The 23,275-nt window shown below is 42.9% G+C and overlaps 1 protein-coding gene across 1 annotated transcript in view; it reads right to left on the bottom strand.

Moving 5' to 3' along the window:
- SLCO3A1 (solute carrier organic anion transporter family member 3A1) overlaps positions 1 to 23,275 on the bottom strand; it is a 146,968-nt gene that overhangs the window by 91,873 nt on the left and 31,820 nt on the right. Inside the window, exon 2 of the mRNA XM_087704343.1 lies at positions 17,617 to 18,082. Coding sequence (XP_087560469.1) covers positions 17,617 to 18,082 — 466 coding nt within the window. The remainder of the gene's footprint in view (positions 1 to 17,616; positions 18,083 to 23,275) is intronic.

Genomic DNA, 23,275 nt, shown 5'->3' on the forward strand with positions numbered 1-23,275 from the left:
CTGACTTACTCTCTGGAAACAAAACTGTGGGGGTGTGTGTTCTGTTAAGATACAGCCTGTTGTGCCTTTAAATGGTTTCTACCGTACTGCCATAAAATGGCTTCCACTCTACAGTGCAGTGGAGTTGCCATGGTAACGGCTTCACAGTAATTCACAAGGGGGCTCCCTCTGGTAAGGGGGAAAATCCAGCATTATTTTTGAAGACAAATGTATGGATTAGGAGAAATTAATACCCAGGCAACGCCCAGTTATCAGCTAGTGTTGTTATATTTAATAGTTTTTAATATTCTGTACAGGATTTCAAAATGACTGTAATGACTTTAAGAGTATTTCTACAAGCCCCAGAAGCCATTAAGGAAGATTGTGTCCTAAAATAGTGATGGCCCGGTTCTCATCATTAATTGGTTCTGGGAGGTGTGATGAGTAGCAAAAATGATGAGTACCAAACAAATGTTTCCCATAAGGAATAATATAGTGAATCACAAGGCAGCAGACATTGACAAGTCTAGCTTGTGCGTTGAGTAGCAAACAAATGATGAGTAGCGGGACAAAACTTCCATATGAAAATGTGTAGAGTACCAAATTCAATGAGTTCCAAAGCAGTTGAGTACCAAGGTATCATTGTTAGTATCATTAGTTTTAGACTACAGCTTTCAGTATTTCTGACACCAAATATTATTAATTTTTGGCAAGGGTGCTTCTGGGTCTCCAAAGGAACTCAAAAGTAAAAAATTGGTCCCAGGGCCTCTGGCTTTTCTCCATCATCCTGAGAGTATGTAGTTTTCTCTTCAATCATTTTTATTATTGTTATTCATATGCATAAAATAGTTCCTGCCGTTGCATTATCAGAAGTTGTTTGCCACTGCTTCCTTCCTAGGGCTAAAAGAGATTGAACGGCTGAAGATTACATGGCTGGCATTGGGCCTAAGGTAGGACTAAAGCTCTTGGTCTCCCAATTTCTGGTCTGGTATCTTAACCACTACATCAAACTGGCTCTTTTCTCCATTCCCCTCCATGATGCAAAAATATCTCACAATGAGTAATAAGACATAAGGGGATGCAGTGGCTAAGTGGCTAAGACACAGAACTTGTCAATCAGAAAGGTTGTCACTTCAGCAGTTCGAATTCCTAGCACCACATAACGGAGTGAGCTCCCATTGCTTGTCCCAGCTTATGCCAACCTAGCAGTTCAAAAGCACATAAAAAGGTAAGTAGAAAAATAGGAACGACTTTTGGTGGGAAGGAAACAGTGTTCCGTGCACCTTTGGCATTTAGTCATGGTGCCCACATGACCATGGAGATGTCTTTGGACAGCGCTGGCTCTTTGGCTTTGAAACGGAGATGAGCATCGCCCCCTAGAGTCGGGAATAACTACCACATATGTGCGAGGGGAACCTTTACCTTAACAAGAGATAGGCTTTCATGTATGAAATGGGCCAATCGTCAGACGGAGCAATAATCCTCAAACCGATTGAAAAGCCTTTATTCTGTAGCTCGAACTGTTTTGTAATCCAGGTTTTTAACCAACACCCTCTACTTCTGCTGAAGATCACTCCTCCTCATTCCTGGCTATAATAAAGGAGGGAATAGTATTCCCTCAAAGTATTTATCAGTCTGGTATATAGTGCTCTGTCTTTGGAGAACCGTAGCCTCAGATCATGGGCTCGGTCCCTAACCACCTATTTAGAGATGGACAACATGGAGAGTCTTAAATTAGAAGAAACTGATTGCAAACATAAGCATCAGGAGTGAAGAAGCTTCTGGAAGCTGGCCTAACTGTGACAAGGGTGCCGTGGACTTCAAAAAATATGATCTTACCAGGACCACAGATCTCCCAGGTGGAATGGGAGGAAGCGAGGGGAGAAAGAAAAGGAGAAAATACACAATATGCTCATTGTTCTGGAACAAAGGACAATGCACAGGTTGCTCTGGTTGCAACCAGATGCTACAACAACAAGCTCTTTACGACCAAGGCACAACCTTTTGAGAAATGCGCCTTCAGCCTAGGCAATAAAAATATACGTTAGTCAGGCTTCTGTGAACAGCTTGCATCCGAAAGGGAAATAACCCCACTTGGTTACAGTAAGTACCACACACAGACAAAAGAAGAAGTACTGTTGCCACACCTTAAGGCTAAACCTTAAGTTGAGGTTGATTACGCTTCCTGAAAAGTAGATAAGAATCACTGCTCAAGAATCGGATTTCTATAAAATATGAAGTGGCTAGAAAACAGAAGCCAAAAACAGGAAATAGAAGTCTTTCTTTGTGTTGTTTTTTTGCAAACTAGTATTGAATAAAAATTAACCCAAGTTACTAATGACTATCAAACTTAAATTACTGACCACGTTGTAAATATAATGGCAATATGAACAATTAATAGTATTAAAAGTGTTAGCACAACGGTTATTACATGATTATAAAAGTTAAAACCGATAGGAAGGAAATGTAGAATGGTGAACTATAAAGGCTAAACATGAATGCTTTTACAGAAGGCTGTATAACTCTTTTATATGGTTATGTCCATCTTGTTTTTTCTCTCTTATTTCTTTGTTTGTTGTATCTATTTCTTTGTTTTTAAAGGTAAAATGTTTAATAAAAACTATTTTTTTAAAAAAAAAGAGTCGCTTCTTAGTTTTAATCCCGGCAGTAATGAAACTCTGTCTCCACATCTCTTTGGGGTGGGATTCAAATAATTTAACAACTGGTTCTCTGCCTCAATGATTTCTTCCAACAACCAGTTCACCAAACTGCTCAGGTATTTAACAACCGGTTCTCCTGAAGTGGTGCGAACTGGCTGAATTCCACCACTGATTCTGACCCCCTGGAATTCTACAAGAATACAGACCAACAGAGTTGGAAGGGAACTTGGAGGTCTTCTACTTCAACCCCTTGCCCAAGCAGGAGGCCTTATATCATTCTGGACACATGGTTGTCCAAATCTCTCCTTAAAAACCTCCAGGGATGGAGCACCCTGCCAAAGAGGTGGTTTGCTACCGGTTCGGACAAACCGGTAGTGGAAATTGGGACTTGGTGACCGAATTGGTATGGATGGCAGGCTGGACATGCCCCCAAACCAGTTCCCCAGTTGCCCCAGCTTGGTTTTTAATCATTTTTTTTCAATATATTTTTATTATTTTTACATTTAAAACAATGCAGTACCGCAAAGTCGAGGTGATCGTACATTCACATTATATACAGCTAGTCTCAACCATTAACAATTAGCCTACTTAATACATTGTCTATCCTTCTGTCCAATCACAATATATACAGTTTGTTCCAGTCTTGTCACCTTGTCTTATACCAGTCATAAAATCTGTTCCAGACTTCAAAATATTCTGATTCCCCTTTATTTTTAAGTTCAAGAGTGAACCTATCTGCTTCTGCACAGGCCAACACTTTTCTGATTATATCTAGCTCTGATGGTGTATTTTCTTTTTTTCCAATATTGTGCATAAGTTATGCGCGCCGGAGTTAGTACATGTATAATTAAATAAAGTGTATCTTTCTTAAACCCCTCCAGTAATATTATTATAGGAGAAAAATTTCCGGTTTAAACAAGATTTGGTCTCCCACCATTTGTTCTAACCATAATTGAATCATTTTCCAATATTGTAATCATTTTTTTAATGTTCTGTGCATGTGCAAAACAATTTACTCTCAAATGCGCATGCACGAGCAGGAAAAGGTGTACGCAGTGGACTGGCATCAACACTGACAGCAACCCACCGCTGCCTTGTTGGGGTTCCAAGTAACGCCCCCAACGAAAGAAGACTGCGAGGCTTGAGTTTCCTCAGAGTTCCATTTAATTAGAGATGTCCTATTGGCACATCTGGGAAAACCCGAATTTGAAAGCTTCCAGGTTTTCCCCACCCAAAAGAAAGTGAAAGTCCCTTCTTCCTGCACCCACATGTCTGGCATATGGCCCAATCAGTCATCATCCAAAACTGGAGATGCCTCCCAGTCACCTCATCGCAGCTGCGGAGCAAGATGACCTTGACTTTCTGAGAAAGAATGTTATTTTGACTGTGTATCACGAATACTCTATATAATCCCCCCTCCCATTTTCCCACAGTAGGAAATGTGGCAGGCCTGAAGGGAGGCCCAATGTAAAAGATGGCTTCCAGGTCTGACACACCCATCACTTCTGGGTGGGGGGGGGAAATGTTCCACTGGTTAATTGTTTCCACTGATAAGGGAAATTCTCTTTCAGTTCTAGGTTGGAACTTTCCTTGGTAAGTTTCCATCCATTATTTCTTATGTTGCTCTCAGGTGTTTTGCAGAATAGGTCGACTGCCTCTTGTCTGCGACAGCCCCTCAAATATTGGAACCTTGCTATCATGTCACACCTAATCCTTCTTTTCATTAAATTAGATATATACCCAATTCCTGGAACAGATCCTCATATGTTTTAGCTTTCATTATTATTTTGGTTGCTCTTTTCTGAACTCTTTCTAGAATTTCAATGTCCTATACAGAATAAAATAGAATATAATAGAACAGAACAGAATACTTGGAAGGGACCTTGGAGGTCTTCTAGTCCAACCTCATGCTTAGGCAAGAAACCTAATACACCATTTCAGACAAATAGTTGTCCAATCTCTTTAAGACTCTTAAAAACCACTGGAAGTTTTTTTTTTAAGAATTCCAATGTTGGAGCATTCACAATTTCTGGAGGCAAGCTGTTCCACAGATTAATTGTTCTCACTGTGTCAGCCCTAGTCCTTGATCAAGATTGCCATGATCAGAACACGGTAAGCCACAATACAGCATATTGGGGCATTGCAAATGAAGTGAAAATTGCAATTAGGGGACCGGGGGTGTGTGTGAGTTAACACAGAGTTAAGACGTCGTCTAGCAAGATCAGGAAGGACTCGGCAGAGATTCTATGAATATATTTTATTGTTGTAGCGTATATTATTAACAGGGTCTTGAAATTCTGTCTGAAATCTTTCCTTTTCAAGGAATCAAGCTTAATTCAGGGCTGGTTTGAGTCTCTATCCCACTATTTCTATTTTCTCAAGCAAATCTTCTCCGTCCTCCTTCACGAGGCCAGAGCTAAATTCTTCTACAGTGGTTGTATCAATGGTGGGTTCCAAGCGGTTCGGACCGATTCGGGTAAACCGGTAACTGTTTGGCGGTCTGGGTTGCTGGAACTGCCAGCAACCCAGGCCTGCCACACCCCCAAACCGGTTATTCCGGCGGCGCTATAAGCACTGCAGTGGTGGGTTTCAAAAATTGTTCGAGCCTACTCTGTGGGTGTGGCCTCCTTTGTGGGAGTGGCTTGCCGCCCATGTGACCGGATGGGAGTGGCTTGCTGCCCATGTGACCGGATATGAAGATGCCGACGACACTTGTCAGAACCACCTTAAATTACCTCACACACAACACTGGCATGCATAAAAATATGATGTAAACTTGTTTCTTAAAAGGCATCTTTGGTTTGCGTTAAAACAACTTCAACACACACAATGTTCTGATTGCACAACAAACGCAGTCGTCATCCTTACCTTTCACAGAGGCACTGAGTTTTATAAATATGAGCATGATAGTGTAGAATAATCATATCCAAGGACCAGTGGTGGGTTTCAAAAAAGTTTGGAACCTCTTCTGTAGGTGTGGCCTGCTTTCTGGGTCCACTGGTGGAACCTCTTCTAACTGGTTCGGTAGATTTAACGAACCGGTTCTACCGAATAGGTGCAAACTGGTAGGAACCCACCTCTGAAGCACTGCCATCTTGTTTTTGGTTTCTGCACATGTGCAACCACGAGCAAACTGGCAGTAGCGGTTGCCGGAACCCAACCTTGGGTTGTGGGTGTAAAAAAAGGGGGAAATCAAGATCATCCCAAAGGTGTTTTTTAAGATGAAACTATTTCTTTGTTTTTCCTTGAAGACCTTGTCATTGTCTTTCAAGGAGCTTCTTCAGAGTCAGAATTGAAGAAGCTACTTGGATGAGAAGCAAAATGTCTTCAAGGAAAAAAACAGAAAAGAGAGTCCAGTTTGTCTCTTGAAAAAGCACCTTTGGGACAACCGTGACCTGGATGACGGAGAATCACCATTGACATTCATGATCATAATCAGGGGTGAAAAGAAATTACCTTCGCTACCGGTTCGGCAGCAATGTGAACGTGAGCATGTGCCAATTCTGCACATGTGCAGGACCTTCCGTGCATACACAGAGCGTCAAAAATGGATGTGATGACATGCGGGTTGGTGGGCGGAGCCTGGTACCGAGTGTGCCTGCAAAGGTAAGCGAACAGCGGGGGGAGGGGGGAATCTGCTGTGCCATGCGATTTAGATTAGCTAGAAAGCAGGAAATCTGATTATTCTAGCTAATATAAATCGTGCGTCACAGCTGATCATCAGAAATAGCAGTTTGCCCGAACCGGTAAATTTTTTTTTACTACCGGTTCAGGCACATTTTTACTACCAGTTCAGGCAAATTGGTAGCATTTTTACTACTGGTTCAGGCGAACCAGTAGCACTTTCTTTTACTACCGGTTCAGGCAAATCGTTAGCATTTTTACTACCTGTTTAGGCAAATTGGTAGCATTCTTACTACCGGTTCAGGAAAATTGGTAGCATTGTTACTACCGGTTTAGGCAAATTAGTAGCATTTTTACTACCAGTTCAGGGGAATTAGTAGCATTTTTTTACTATTGGTTCAGGCGAACCGGTAGCATTTTTTTACTACCTATTTAGGCAAATCGGTAGCAATTTTTTACTACTGGTTCAGGCAAATCGGTAGCATTTTTTTAACTACTGGTTCAGGCAAATCAGTACCATTTTTTTTTTACTACTGGTTCAGATGAACTGGTAGCATTTTTTTACTACCAATTCAGGCAAATCGGTAGCATTTTTTTTACTACTGGTTCAGGCAAATCGGTAGCATTTTTTTTACTACTGGTTCAGGCAAATCGGTAGCATTTTTACTACCGGTTAAGCCAAACCAGTCCGAACTGGTAACATTTCACCCCTGATCATAATACAATTCAATATGGAGGTAGGTTTTAGATGGTGCAATCATGTTGCCCCCTTGACTTTTTAAAAAATTTCTCTGCCCTGGGGATGTCCCTGTACTGTTTTTATACAGCATGTTTAGTCTGAATGGGTCAGTTAAGAATTCCGACAGCAGAATAAGTTTGGTCAATGTGAAACATGGGTTAATGTCTTTGGGGCAGCTGGTTGTGCAAACTCGGCTCTTTTTAGAGATCCCTCCTGAAACATACAAGCGTTGTTCTTTTCTAAACTGTCACAGCATCCGTGATGGATGGGCAAAAGAGGTGGAGCTTGTCCAACCATTTGACATGCCTGAAGGATGGTTCAAGGCTAATTCCAAAATAGATACAGCTTTGGATGGAATGTAAGCAACACAATAGGGCATTTGTCTCAGAAAAACAAATAAAGGCCCTCCAACCATACATCAAGGATCAGCTGGAATCAGGCAATCTTGTTGATTGATTGCAGTTTTATTTTTATTGCTTTTCTTCCTTTTGCAAACGAAATCTTAAAAGGTGAAAATAAGCTTAGTCCTGGAAACAGATGTAGGAACCCTGTGAATAGGAATAGGGATGGAACGGGATAGGATAGGATAGGATAGATAGGATAGGATAGGATAGGATAGGATAGGATAGAATAGAATAACAGAGCTGGAAGGGACCTTGGAGGTCTTCTAATCCAAGCCCTACACCACTTCAGACAAAAGTTTATCCAATATCTTCTTAAAAACTTCCAGTGTTGGAGCATCCACAACTTCTGGAGGCAAACTGTTCCACTGATTAATTGTTCTAACTAGGAGATTTCTCCTTAGTTCTAAGTTGCTTTTCTCCTTGATTAGTTTCCACCCATTGCTTCTTGTCCTGCTTTCAGATGCTTTGGAGAATAGCTTGACCCCCTCTTCTTTGTGGCAACCCCAGAGATATTGGAACACTGCTATCATGTCTCCCCCCCCCCCAGGGCCTTCTTTTCATTAGAATTAGAATCAAAAAATAGAAATAGAATAGAATAACAGAGTTGGAAGGGACCTTGAAGGTCTTCTAGTCCAACCCTCTGCTTAGGCAGGAAACCCTACACCACTTCAGACAAATGGTTATCCAATATATTCTTAAAGACTTTCAGTGTTGGGGCATTCACAACTTCTGGAGGTAAGTTGTTCCACGGATGAATTATTCTGTCAGGAAATTTCTCCTTAGTTCTAAGTTGCTTCTTTCCTTGATTAGTTTCCACCTGTTGTGGAGAAACCACAATGACATCAAGTGCACCATGATACTCCCAATTATATGTGGTAAATTATATCATTAGATGATTTGCATCATCTGAGCAACGACGTTGTGATATATGTTACAACACCTGTTCCCCTTTCACCTCCTGGATATCCATGAACATACTCCAAGCAAAGTCTGTCTCGTTCCCCCCCCCCAAATCCCATTGCTCAAGTGAAATCACAAGACCCCTGGCTACATAATTTGTCTTTCAGAGATTGGTCCAAATGTAATACACATACTCCTCAATTTACATCAGTTCACGCAGTGACCGATCAAAGTTACAGCGGCATTGAAAATAAGTGACTTATGACTGTTTTTCACCCCGATGACCGTTGTAGCATTCCCATGGTTACATGATCAAAAATCAACAGCTTGGCAACTGGTTCATATTTATGATGGTTCCAGAGTCCTGGGGTCACCTGTCTCCCTTTTGCGACCTTCCGACAAGCAAAATCAATGAGAAACCTGGATTCACTTAACAACCATGTTACTGTTCTGACGTAGGCTTCCCAAGAGCGTGAGGCAAACTCCTGGCCCCAACAAAAAAAACCTTGTTAATTGACTGTGAATTCTGCTCATTTGCATCTAGCAAAGTCTTTCAAGGGAGGATTTATAGTCACAGACCTTATTGGGCTTGGAGAACTGCCAGGCCGATATCTGCAAAACGTGGCAAGGAGTCTCGGAGAATCATGAACCAATTAATCGAACTAATTGTTTCCTGCAAACTCCACTCCCTTTTCACTCCTGTTTTTTTTCCTCTGGGGAGGGGCAATTCATAGTCCACCTGTGGGACGTCTGGTCACCTTAGGCCAGGACCGTCCGAGAGTTAACAGCTGCCTTCAGAGTCAGACTTGTGAGCCTGTTCCCAGTGTGTGCATGCACAGAGTTGCCAGGCAAAGGGAACAGCTAAAGAACTGGGGTCAACTTGGGAGTAAGTGCCAGGTTTTGAAGATATCAACCTGGCAGCTCTCCAAGCCAGATAAGGTCTGTGACTGTAAATCTGCCCTTGAAAGACTTTGCTTGATGTGAATGAGCAGAATTCTCAATAAATTTATAAAAGGGTTTTTTGTCGGGACACGGAGTTTGCTTCATGCTCTAGGGAAGCTTAAGGTCAGAACAGTAGCCATAACCAAGAATCTCTCAGGATATATCTAGCAGCTCTGAAAGTTATAGCTTTAGTTTGGCAAGAGTCTGTCTGTTAGATGCAAGCAAATAACAATTTGAACTGGAGTTTATTGTGTCGTCTCTGGGATTGGATTTGACACCAGCCAGCAAAAAACATGGGATTAGGAATTAGAAACTGACATGAGGACTTCCTAAGGAGGAATTCCCCACCCCGCCCCCTGTTTTTTGAAAGGTTCAAATCCCCAATGCCTCTTTTGCTTTCTTTTTTGTTGAATTGTATGAAAATGTTAAGTGCTGAAATTAAGACTTCCTGTTGTTCAACATGCTGTTCAAAATGTTTGCCTTCTCTAAGGGCAAGTTCAGGTACTCTCCTAAACCAGGCATTGTTTAATCCCTGAATCAAGATAAAACCAGTCAAAGCCCCTTATGTCTTTGCATGATTTTGGAGTCGAAGCATGTTCCTTAGCTGATGGGGGCGGGAGGAATGATGTGCAAACTGGGAACGACAGATGGGTTATTACCAGAAATTATTTTTTTTAAGGATGTGGTCAAGCACTTCCCATAAAAAATATTGTGGCCTTTTGCACGATAAGAAGTCAAGAAACCTTTTCTCTAGGTTGAGATTGCCTGCGGCTGAGCTGGTGAACGTATCTACACAATTTACTTGGCAGAAATAATATGGATCTCTCTCTCTCTCTCTCTCTCTCTCTCTCTCTCTCTCTCTCTCTCTCTCTCTCTCTCTCTCTCTCTCTCTCTCAGAAATATGGAGATTTCTCTCTCTCCCCCTCCCCTTTCCTCCCCCTCTCCTCCCTCCCTATCTCCCTCTCTCCCCTTCCCTCCCCCTCTCTCCCACCCTCTCTCTCTTCCTCTCTCCCATTCCCTTCTTCTCCCTCCCTCCCCCTCCCTCCATCTCTCTCTTCCTCTCTTTCCCTCCCTCCCTCTCTCCCCCTCCCTTTCTCTCCCTCCCTCTCTCCCCCTCCCTTTCTCTCCCTCCATCTCTCCCCCTCCCTTTCTCTCCCTCCATCTCCCTTCCTCTCTTCCTCTCTCCCTCCATCCCTCTCTCCATCCTTTTCTCTCCCCCTCCCTTTCTCTACCTTCCTCCCTCTCCCCTACCTACCTCTCTCTATCCCTTCCTCTCTTCCTGTCTCTCCCTCTATCCCTCTCTCCCTCTCCCTCCCTCTCTCCTTTCCTCTCTCTCCTTCTCCCTTCATCTCTCCCTCTCTCTTCCTCCTCTCTCTCCCTCCCTCCCTGCCTCTCCCTCTCCCCTTATCTCTCTCTCTGCCTCTCCCTGCCTTTCTCTTTCTCCCCTCTCTCCCTCTCTCTGTCTCTCTCTCCCTCCCTCTCTCTCCCTCCTTCTCTCTCTCTCTCTCTCTCACTCACACACACACACACACACACAAGCAGAGAGACAAATCTATCTTTGCCATCTAGTTTACAGGCTCAATATTTTACATCTGCTATCACAGTGTTGTCAATGAGGTACAACATAAAATGTTTTATATGAAAGGAACGAACAGTCTATAAAAAGCGTTTGAACCAGTTAAATCAGTCAGGCAACAGCCTAGGATAGTAATCAACAAGTTTTGCAGTTATCAAACAAAGTGACAATTGGAAAAGAATAAAAAAGGAACTGCAAAAAAGAACAGAAGGCCTACGTAGAATAGGAATATTGTGCTTACAAATGAATAGAAGCTCAACTACTTTTGCATTGTCAAATCAAATCATTCTAATTTTCTGTTTTTTTTCTTGTTGTTTTTGCAGTCTAGTTCTCCAGAAATTTAAATATGTATACATATTAGGCAAAAGGCTTCTGAAAATATATCTATTCGTGAAAATGGTGTATGAAAAGGCATTGCACTACGGAAGGTTTTTTCCATAGCGAAGCGGTAGATAAGTCTAAGTGCTATTGCTATGATCTGAAGAGAGATGTGATTAAAGGGGTGGTGTTGAGAATAAAGAGGTAGAGCAAAAGGGCAGGATGAGTTGGAAAGCAGAGTTAAACAAGTCATCAGTTTGGAATCGTTGCATTAGCCTAAGAGACTCAAGTCCAGCCCCCTGTGAATTCCACTGACTCTTATCCAGCACCAATTTAGCTCTGACTATTAGTTGTTTGGATTCCTTTATATGTGGAGTAATAATAAATTGCTGTGCTTTGAACTTAATGAATGATACCCGATATTTGCCACCAACATGAGATTGAATTTGATGGAGGAAAGGTGTAAAACAAGAAAGTAATGACAGCCGATCTTTGCTTTGAGTCCGAATGAGGGGGAACTTTATGAAAACATCTAAGACAGAAAACCCCAATTGACATGAACATAAAAGAGGGAGGAGAAGAAGAAGCAGAGTCCAATTTGCAAGATTCGGTTATTATACCTAATCATTACAGGCATTTTTAGTCTCCCGTGTGGTCTCTTTCTTGGTCTGGCCTGCCTCTTAGGGTTTGATAGATGAAAATGGTCCACAGGTCATGCTCTGCGGATTCTCTCATTATATTCCTAGTTAAAAACTGGGGCCTGGGAGCATTTATCTGGAAATAAAAATGATGCTGAAAGCAGGCAGTTTGCTTTGCTGCCTGTGGGCACAATATTGCATGCCCTCTATCTTAAAGCCTTCACAGACAATTCCTTGTGTGTCCAATCACATTTGGCCAATAAAGAATCCTATCCTATCCTATCCTATCCTATCCTATCCTATCCTATCCTATCCTATCCTATCCTATCCTATCCTATCCTATGCCAAGCCATTCTCTCTTCCATTCCATTCCATTCTCATAATTCTATTCCATTCCATTCCAATCCATTCTATTCTATTCCTATTTCTAACCTAACCTAACTTAACCTAACCTAACCCAACATAACATACATAACATAACATAACATAACATAACATGACATGACATGACATGACATGACATGACATGACATGACATGACATGACATAACATAACATAATATAACATAACCCTATCCTTGTTCTTCCCAAGAGCATGAAGCAAACCCCTTGCCCCGACAAAACCCCCTTTTATTAATTTACTGTTAATTCTGCTCATTCCCATCCAGCAAAGTCTTTCAAGGGAGGATTTACAATCACAGACCTTATCTAGCTTGGAGAGCTGACATATCTGCAACACTTGGCAAGGAGTCACAAACCAATGAAGCGAACTAATTGTCTCCTGCAAACTCCACTCCCCTTTCTCTCCTCTTTTATTTCCTCTGGGAGGGGCCATTCATCATCTGGCCTTACTCCCAAGTCAACCCTTGTTCCCTAGCTGTTTCTTTCATCAGGCAACTCTGTGCACGCACACACTGGGAACAGGCTCCAGCTGTTCATCTGCCTCACTGATGTCTGACTCTGAAGGCAGCTGATAACTGGCATACGGCTCTGCCCCCCTCTTTGCATCCAACACAGAGCCCTCACCAGACCAGAGCCAAAACAGCCTCCCCTGCCTCCCCTGGAGGCCCTCTGGAGGCTTCAGGAGCCTCCGAACGGCAAAAAATGACCCTACGAGCTCATAGGGCCATTTTTAGTCCTCTGGAGCCTTCAGGGAAGCATCCTGAAGGTCCCTGCAGGCTCCGGAGGACTAAAAATGGCCCTACAAGCAAACCGGAAGTGACTTCAGGGAAGCTCCTGATGCCTTTGGAGGGCCTCGGGGGTGGGGGAGGCTGTTTTTGCCCTCCCCAAGCTCCTATAAAGCCTTTGGAGCCTGGGGAAGGTGAAAAATGGCTTTAAAAAGGGCTGAACTCAGCTTGCCCTGGCAAATGTCTCCGCGTGCCATAGGTTCACCATCCCAGCTATATACCATTTCAGACAAATGGTTGTCCAATCTTTTAAGACTCATAAAAATCACTGGAAGTATTAAAAGAATTCCAGTGTTGGAGCATTCACAACTTCTGGAGACAAGTTGTTCCACAGATTAATTATTCTAACTGTCAGGAAATTTCTTCTTAGTTCTAGGTTTCTTCTCTCCTCTTCTTGATTGATATGGTGGGGACCAAAAGTGGATACAATTTTCCAAGTGTGGCCTTACCAACAGATAGTCCTATTCATGGAGAGCCCATTGGCACTTTACATCAGAAACCCCAACTCAATACAAGTGGAGAGAAATCTAGGAATAAGTATTTGAGGCTCAGCTCTGCTATAAGAAGCAGGCTCTTAATTGAGGCACGGAAATTCTTTTTCGTTTCCAAGAGCAGCACGGAGGATACTTTCCAGTAATCTCTCTCGTTTGTGCTTCCTTGATCTTGCCAGGAACTGCAGAATTCGCGACCCCACCCTTGTAACTCTGGGGAAAACGCCTCTGAATTAATTCCACTTGACACGTAACTGGCTGACATCAGTGCCAGCCAGAGTGAGTTACATTAACCCAGTTACATTGCCATAGTAACCTACCATGGCTGTAAGTGCGACGACCAAGTTGTAAAGCATGTTTTCAGGTGCCATGGCCACTTCAATTTGTTGCTAAAGGAATGGTTGTAAATCGAGGACGATATGAAATAGCCATACCACAAATGTGTGGTACTGGTTATGTGGCAAGGAAAATGTTCTGACCGAGGCTTCCCAAGAGCACGAAAAAAACTCCTTGTCCCGCCAAAACCCCCTTTTATTAATTTACAGTGAATTCTGCTCATTTGCAGACAGCAAAGTCTTTCAAATGAGGATTTATGATCACAGACCTTATCTGGCTTGGAGAGCTGCCAGGCCGATATCTGTAGAACTTGGCAAGGAGTCTCGGAGAGTCACGAACCAATTAAGTGAACTAATTGTCTCCTGCAAACTCCACTCCCCTTTTGCTCCTCTTTTATTTCCTCTGGGAGGAGCCATTCATTGTCTGGCCTTACCCCTAAGTGGCCTTACTCCCTGTTCTTTAGCTGTTCCCTGCATCGGACAGCTCTGCGTGTGCGCACACTGGGAACAGGCTCCAGCTGTTCGCCTGCCTCACTGATGTCTGACTCTGAAGACTGCTGATAACTGGCATACGGCTCTGCCCCCCTCTCTGCCTCTGATACAGAGGCCTCATCAGAGCCTTCCCCAGACTCCAGGACTGGCCCATGTTCCCTCCCAACCTCCTCGCTGTCCAAATCTGCTGTCAGCTCCGTTGGGAGGCCACACCCAAAAGAAATGTGCAGATGGGAAGTCACCAAGATTGGTCTTTTGGTTGAGCCCAATGTTCACCCAAGATCAATGCAAAAGACTTGTTTTCAATTCCCAAGAACAGGGCAATTTCTGATGTTAAGATGGGCCAATGACATTAAAAAAATGAGAATATTCCGGAACGTTACAGCAATGAAAATGAAAAAGCAGCTCCATTCTCTTTAGACAACCGTAATCCATCACTTCTACCTTGGTCTCAAATGACCCATATGACTGAAGTTTAAAATGCTTCAGAAACGCTGCTCCCGGAAAACATGGGGAAAATATCTTCCTAATGAATCACGTTGCAGTTTTCAACCCAAGAGGATTATTAACATAAAATTAGTTCTGTTAAATGCCAGAAACCTTGAACAAACAGAATGGTTTTATCTTCACAAGGCCATTCCCATTGCAAACAGAAAGAACAATTGCATTTGGGAGATTTTTCGCTCCCTACCTATCACTTCCATATCGTGCCAGAAATATGTGCAAAGCCTTCCAAGTCTAAACTTTTGTTGTTGCAAACTTTTAAGTTCTTCTGATCTAAATCATCTCCTTTTTTTTCCCTTGCGTGAGTCACAAAACACCCCTTCTTCTGCTCAGCAAGAGGTATGCTTTCCCCCCAGGCCAAATCAAAAGAGGGCTTCTTAAGCAGCAGAAAGGAAAATGCTGATTGTAGCACGTTTGGAAACAATGGAATTTGGTGGTGGCTGCTACCCTGCATCCTGCCAGGATCAACCTCTAGAGCAGATCTACAGTAATGTAGGATCTCCAAGCTAAATATCTCCCTGCAGCTGTGTCACACACTTCATGGGTCACTTAATAAATCTGCACTTGACTGCATTTGCTGTGAAAAGCCTCAGGTTAAGGAAGCATCTCCAGACCAGTGAAAAATCATGCACAGTAAAAGGTACCTACCACCTATGCACCCTGTCTAAATAGACTGTATAGGTTCTCCTGCTTACGCAGAGGGCTGGACAAGGTCCCACTCCAGGAGTCGGCAACCTTAAACACTCAGAGCCATTTGGACCCATTTCCCACAGAAAAGAAAACATCGGGAGCCACAAAACCCTTCCGGTGCCCGACTATTTCCTGAGTGGCCACAAAACTAGCATATGTAGTTGAATTAAATGTTCTGTTTCCTTCGGAAACTTTTCTTGGATTTATCCATGGTTGGCCTCTCGGAGGTCAAAAAGCTTAATAAATCATGCGCTGGTGAATGTTGTACATTTGCAGTTGTGATGCATGTTCTATTCCATTCCATTCCATTTCCAAGTTTCCTGGGAAACTTCCACTTCACTGTAGTCCATCACACCAGCTCCCTCTCTCACAAGCCCACCGCTAGTCATTCTGGGGGGGGGGGGATCTGAGATGGGAACTTCTTAGTTTTTTTGGGCAGACACAATGAGTTCTCAACTAGATTTGAAATTCCTAGATATCCAGAAATGAAAATGTTTAGAAAGCTGTCAAAACCCCATGGACTAGAACAGTGTTTCTCAACCTTGGCAACTTGAAGATGTCTGGACTTCAACTCTCAGAATTCCCCAGCCAGCGAATGCTGGCTGGGGAATTCTGGGAGTTGAAGTCCGGACATCTTCAAGTTGCCAAGGTTGAGAAACACTGGACTAGAAGGATCCAACACAAACCCCACCAGGGAACTCTTATTCCACTGTAGCCAACACCATAAAAGCACCATGCTGATGGTCCACTGAAATCAGAGGCCAAGTCCAGTTCCATTGAGGTCTGAACTACAGATATTCTTTGCTCATTTCCATGTCTCCAAAAAATGCTTGCCTACCTCCTAAGATATACCTATAAATGCCAGCTGCACAGAAAAATAGTGGGATAAAGGCACAGCTGCACAGGCAGCGTTTATGAGCTAAAGAATGGAAATATCAATCAACAGTTTCTTTAGGAGAAAAAAAAAGAGGCAGGAGGATTAATGTTGATCAGCTTGAGAATCTAAAATCAGTTGCCCCCCGGGAGCAAATTCCAAAGAGATGATTCATTTACACAGGAACTAGTATGATTTCTAGTGAATCATGTGAACTGGGGAGTGGAGAAAGGAAGAAAGTTGTCCTGGTTTTCTAGTTGTATTAAGTATGCAATGGCCAGAACAACCACTCAATTTGCAAATGCATCCTAGTACAACTTGATTCACTGTAAATTGGGGAATTTGTCTTGTACATTATGGGAAAAGCAGAATCAGATTGTCCAAATCCTCTTTTCAAAATGACCCAGTAAAATATCAGAGAAAATTCTGATTTAGGATGAAGTTAACCCAAAATGGAAAAATGAATTGCTTCCCAAATTTGCATTCGTTCATTCATTCATTCATTCATTCGCTGAATACCCATGCTTCGCTATGAAACTATGCGATCGGGCTTGATAAATTGACACCATAAAGCTTGAAAATTAATGAGTAGTTAAAAAGGACTGTGTTATTTCATTAGAGATGGTAAGCTACAGTTCCTGTTTCTGTTACAACTGGCAGTTGGAACAGAGTGGGGCGGGGGAATAGAACTTCTTAACATCAGAATATGTTAATTACTGTATAAGAAATATTAATGATCTGATAGTCGTGTCAAAAAATCCTTTCTTAGCGAGCACCTAGAAGCCAAGAGGAACATGCGTGCCAAATTTCAAGTTTGTAGATTTTACAGTTCTGGAGATTTCGTGATGATGCGTGAGTGGTATTTCACACTATATATATATATATATATATATATATATATATATATATATATATATATATATATATATATATATATATATATATATATATATATATATATATATATATATATATATATATATATATATATATATATATATATATATATATATATATATATATATATATATATATATATATATATATATATATATATATATATATATATATATATATATATATATATATATATATATATATATATATATATTCATTCATTCATTCATTCATTCATTCATTCATTCATTCATTCATTCATTCATTCATTCAGTTTTGTATAGCTGCCAATACTAGCAACTGACTCTGGGTGGAGAGCAGTCATAAAATGAATGAAAAACTTTGCAGGGAAGGCTCACCACTTACCTATGTACAGTGAAGAATCCTTCCGCCTCACATGGTCATCAATGTAGGAGACTCCCAAAGGTTGCACAGGAGTTGCCCCAATTCCCAGGAGGACTTGTGCTCCAATGAGAAGCAAATACATCATGTTCGTAGCAGTCCTGCTCCTGCAGATACGGTCAGGATCTGGTCCCTCGTCAGTAGTCGATCCGTTGACTACGCAGACGTCCCTCCCTTCAGCCCGCCATCGGATTTCTCCAGATTCATACTCATATTGGTGGGTGAGGAATTCCGGAAGGGCAGAGAGTAGGGCTCCCAAAGCCATAATGATTCCTCCGCATCCTATCAAACGTGGCCGGTGTCCCCGGGCACCAAAGTAGCTCACGAAAAGGATGAGGACCAAGTTGCCGATCTCAAAGCTACTGGCGATCACACCAACGTCAGCGCTCTGGAGGTTGAACCTCCGTTCCAAGGTGGTCAAGATACTCACCTGCAAGGCAAGAGAGCAAGAAATGAGAGGTGATTCGCTTCAAAGCATGACATCATTTCCCTGATAACACTTGGCTTGAACTGAATAGGGATGCCAATAGCTCCTTTTTGAAAGAGCTTATAAGGTAAAGGTAAAGGTTCCCCTCACACATACATGCTAGTCGTTCCCAACTCTAGGGGACAGTGCTCATCTTCGTTTCTAAGCCGAAGAGCCAGCACTGTCCGAAGACGTCTCCGTGGTCATGTAGCCAACATGACTAAACACCAAAGGGGCACAGAACGCTGTTACCTTCCCACCAAAGATGGTTCCTATTTTTCTACTTGCATTTATTGCTTTCAAATTGCTAGGTTGGCAGAAGCTGGGACAAGTAACGGGAGCGCAGTCTGTTACGTGGCACTAGGGATTTGAACCGCTGAATTGCCGACCTTAAGATCGACAACCTCAGCATCTTAGCCACTGAGCCACCCTCAGTGTCTTAGCCACTGAGCATCCCTTGACTTATACACAAGGAGCTTAGACACAAGGTCTAATCCAGTGAAAAGGAGAACCAGAGGGGACATGATAGCAGTATTCCAATATTTGAGGGGCTGCCACAAAGAAGAGGGGGGGTCAACCTGTTCTCCAAAGCACCTGAAGGCAGGAGAAGAAACCGCGAATGGAAACTAATCAAGGAGAGAAAGAATCTAGAACTAAGGAGAAATTTTCTAACAGCGAGAACAATTAACCAGTGAAACAGCTTGCTTCCAGAAGTTGTGGGTGCTCCATCACTGGAGGTTTTTAAAGAAGAGACCAGAGAGCCCTTTGTCCAGAATGGTACAGTGTCTCCTGCTTATGCAGGGGGTTGGACTAGGGGACATCCACACTCTTTTCCAACTCTGCTATTATGTTAAGGGCAGACTTTGCACAATACATGCAGTTTAGTTTAGTTTAGTTTCACTTTATTTGTATGCCGCCCTTTTCCCTGGGGGGACTCAGGGCGGCTCACAGTTCAAAGTGGGGGGAAGGACAGACAATCTACAACATAAAGGCACAACATCATTTAAGAACTCAACAGTCATACAATTCGAGTAGGGGTTGGAGTCTTTAACCCCAGGCCAGCCGGGACAGCCAGATTTTAAGGGCGGCACGGAAGGTCTGGAGGGTGGTGAGGGTCCGGATCTCCACGGGGAGTTCGTTCAGTATTGTGCAATGTCATTTTACCCAACTGACTCATTTTCTAGCTTTTTATAATACACCGAATCGTAAGTGTATCAAACAGGTTTGAATGATGCAAATTGCAAAGCAAAGGAAGGAAACTATGCATAGTATGCTGTGTGAATATAGCCTGTAGGTTTGTAACTCAACTGGTAAACATATGTTGTGAGAATACAGGAGAGAGAGAGACAGACAGACAGACACACAAACACACACACAGACAGAGACCGAGAAAGAGAGAGACAGAGAGAGAGAGACAGAGACAGAGACAGACAGACAGACAGTAAAGGAGATTAAATTTTTGATCTCCCTTAAAAATTCTAAAGCAAACCTAACCTCTTTTTCTTTCCCATTTCAAAAATTCACAACATACACTGAAGACTTTGCTGTCTCTGGAGAAAATCAGAAATAGCCAGGACTGGAGGCAATTGCAAAGTTTTCTAATATGCATCCTTCAAAGCTGAAGATGCCCTGAAGCCAACTTCTAGGAGGCTCTGACAGCATTTCTCATCCCACAACATCTCCCAGGGTACCTGAAGATGCAGAGAGGGATTGAAAAGTTCATTGGGTGGGGAAAGAATTTGCACTTGGGGAAAAATACCAAGATGATTCACAGACAATTCTCAACTGCAATTGCTGTCCCCCTGCCTACATTCCACCTGACCTGTCCCAACAGTGCTTTTTTTTTTCAAAAGGCAACTGGACTTTCTTGTTTCTCTCTTTAAAACATCTTCTCCTTCCTCAGAACTGAAGAAGCTTCTTGGGATGAGAAGCGAAACACCTTCAAGGAAAAAGGAAAACATCTTCTCATTCCTCAGAGCTGAAGAAGCTTCTTGGGATGAGAAACCTTAGATTTATTTATTTTTTAAGTCTAAATCAATAATATAGACCTGTTATACAAGAAGCTTGTGGCAAACCGGATGGCTGTTGACATAAAAATGCTCTCTCCCTGCATCTTTTTGGCAAAACCTTGTTCAAAAACAACCCATTCCTATCTGATAAGCTGCAAGGGCTGAGAATTCTAACCTTGCTGGCATCCTGAGGGATGTCCATTTATGGCCCTGGAATCTGCTCTGCATTGCAGTGATAAACTGCTGTAAGAAAGCAACACTAAGAGCAATACAAAAGAGGCAACCACTTGTGCTTGGTCCCACAAATGGCAGAGCTCTTCAAAATGGGAAGGAGACAATTAGACACAGCCAAGTCACCATGGCCAACTGACCGCAGGACATCTCTCCGCAGGACAATTTAACGATACCATTTAATTATCTACATACTGTATATATAAATGGCTATGCATCTGTGTCTATGTTCCAGCATAACTCTGGATTGCCTGCAGCAATTTCAACCAAACCTGGTACACAGATGACTTACTCTATGGAAACAAATACTGTGGGGGTAAGACACCCCTAATACCCCTGGGGGGGGGGTTGTTCTGTTAATATATAGCCTGTTGTGCCTTACAATGGCTTCTAACGTACTGCCTTAAAATGGCTTTTACTGTACAGTGCTGTGGAGTTGCCATGCTAATGGCTTCATAGTACTTCACAAGGAGGCTCCCTCTGGTAAGGGGGAAAATCCAACATTAGAAATTGCGGTGATGTTCATGGAAGGAGGGTTGGGATAAATAAATACCCAGGCAACGCCCGTTTGTAAATTACAAATATCTTAATTTTTGCCATACACATTTCATTCTGTCCCTCCTTTGGCATCCTTTCTTTAATGAATCCATTACATTATGTCTTTGATGTTGGTGTAATACTTGTGCTGCAGCGAATTGGCCATTGCGAGTTGGCCAAGGTGAGTTGGCCGCAGTGATTTGGCCACAGCTGAATTGTCACAGAACCTAGTTCCCAGCAGGCAAGCCATGAATGCACCTGCCTGTACATGCACAGGTGTTGTTCTACTTAGGAAATGGTGTTCAGGAGAAGGTCCTAAGCATTACTGGCAATACCTACTTGGATGACTATTTCCGAAAGAACCGTGGCAGAATGCAGTGTGGTTGAGCAGCTGCAAAGGATGTCCTCTTCTCTTCCCCCCACCCCCCACCCCCAGCCCAGAAAGGAGAAGCAAACAGGGCTGCAAGGCCAACTGAACCTCCAGAGGAAGAAGAAAAGTCAACGCTTCTGAAATAAGCGAAAGAGTATCCTAGCAAACTAAAAGCTAGTTATCCAAAAGCTCGGTATCCTAGAACAATGGTCTTATCTTACAAGAAGGTAGATGCTAGGGTAACAAAATCAACCCTGACTGTTCTTTGGGAGGACAGATACTGAAGCTGAAGCCCAGATATTTTGGCCACCAAATGAGAAGAGAGGACTCATGGGGAAAGACCCTGATGTTGGGAAGGATGGAAGGCAGAAGAAGAAAGGGACGGCAGAGGACAAGATGGTTAGATAGTGTCATCCACAAAATGAACATGAATTTGGGCAACCTCCAGGAGACAGTGATGGACAGGGAAGCCTAGCATGTTGTGGTCCATGGGGTCAGGAAGAGTCAGAGATAACTTAGCAACTGAACAACAAAACATGCTAGGGAATAATCTGCAGTTAATGCTAAAACCAGTTACCAGCACCAAAGGAGACAAGAAAGAGTATCTTGCAGGTATCTGTTTTGGCTGAGCTGGCAGCAGATTCGGACAATGAGGAGATTGGGGAGGAACAAATGTTTTGGATGCCGAGCCATCAGTAATGGCAGCAGGAACCCACTCCTGGTTGCAACCTAAAACTTTGTTCTAATAAATATTACTAATCAGACCCCTTGAGAAATTTGATCTTTGGACTCACTCGATTGCTAAGAGAAAACATTGTCAATTCCCCGCACGTGACAGATGGAAAGCTAGCAAGATGATGTGTCTACTGATTAGAAGCAGCCATGACAATAGAGCCCGGGATACAAAGGAGGGGTTTTTAAAAGGAGGGCAGACATAGGACAAAGCCTTCTAGGGCTTTAAAGAGTGTAAACAAGCCATCTGAAAGAGGAGGCTTTGTGCAAACATCAAGGGCTGTTACACTGTTGTGTACACCGCAAAGGAACAGGGGCCAGATAACAAAAGAAGGGGTCGCATCTGGCCTTGTAAGCCCACAAATGAGTCATTGCTTTCCAGAACATTGTGAATTTGCTAGTAAGTTTTCCTGTCGCTCTTAATGGAGGGAGCTCTAATGCCGCACGTTATCTGGCTTAACGTTTTGTGAACCTGCTTTTTAAAAAGAAATCGTTTAAATGTACAGAGCATGCGGGGTAAACATCTGTAGGGGACGCGGTGTCTCAGTGGCTGAGCTTGTCGGCTAGAAAGGTTGGCAGTTCGGCAGTTCGAATCCCTAGCACTGCGTAATGGAGTGAGCTCCCGTTACCTGTCCCAGCTTCTGCCAACCTAGCAGTTCGAAAGCAGGTAAAAAATGCAAGTAGAAAAAATAGGAACCACCTTTGGTGGGAAGGGAACAGTATTCCATGCTCCTTCGGCGTTTAGTCACATGACCTTGGAGATGTCTTTGGACATCTCCAGCTTTGGAATGGAGATAAGCACTGCCCCCTAGAGTCGGGAATGACTAGCACTAATGTGTGGGGGGAACCTTTACCTTTACTTAGAAACATCTGAGGTTTTACCCCAATGTAGTAATTCAACCCCCACCCCTCAGTTAAAGTTTAGGGGCAAACCCAACAATGCTTTTTCAAAAGGCTTTCTTGGTTTCTTCTTTGAAAATAGTCTCCCCCCCCCCTCCCGAAAACGTTGTAAACATTTCCTTTCTCATCCAGGAAACCTCTTTAGTTCTTCAGAACTGGAAAAAGCTTCTTGGATGAGAAGTGAAACATTTTCAAGGGAAAGTAGATAGAAAGGAGAGAAAGAGAAAGAAGGGCTAGAGTGAAGTTCACTTTTTCCACAAAAGGACTTCCTCCAACCAGAGGTGAGTTGCCAATTTCTTTACTACCAGTTGGGGGGGGGAGGCGCATGGCATTTCTGTGCATGCGCAGAAACATCTGGGTGGGTGGGCGGAGCCTCCC

Source organism: Thamnophis sirtalis, unplaced genomic scaffold, assembly GCF_051295495.1.
Source record: "Thamnophis sirtalis isolate CommonGarterSnake01/CBP01778 unplaced genomic scaffold, rThaSir2_p1.2 scaffold_2, whole genome shotgun sequence".
Taxonomy (NCBI): domain Eukaryota; kingdom Metazoa; phylum Chordata; class Lepidosauria; order Squamata; family Natricidae; genus Thamnophis; species Thamnophis sirtalis.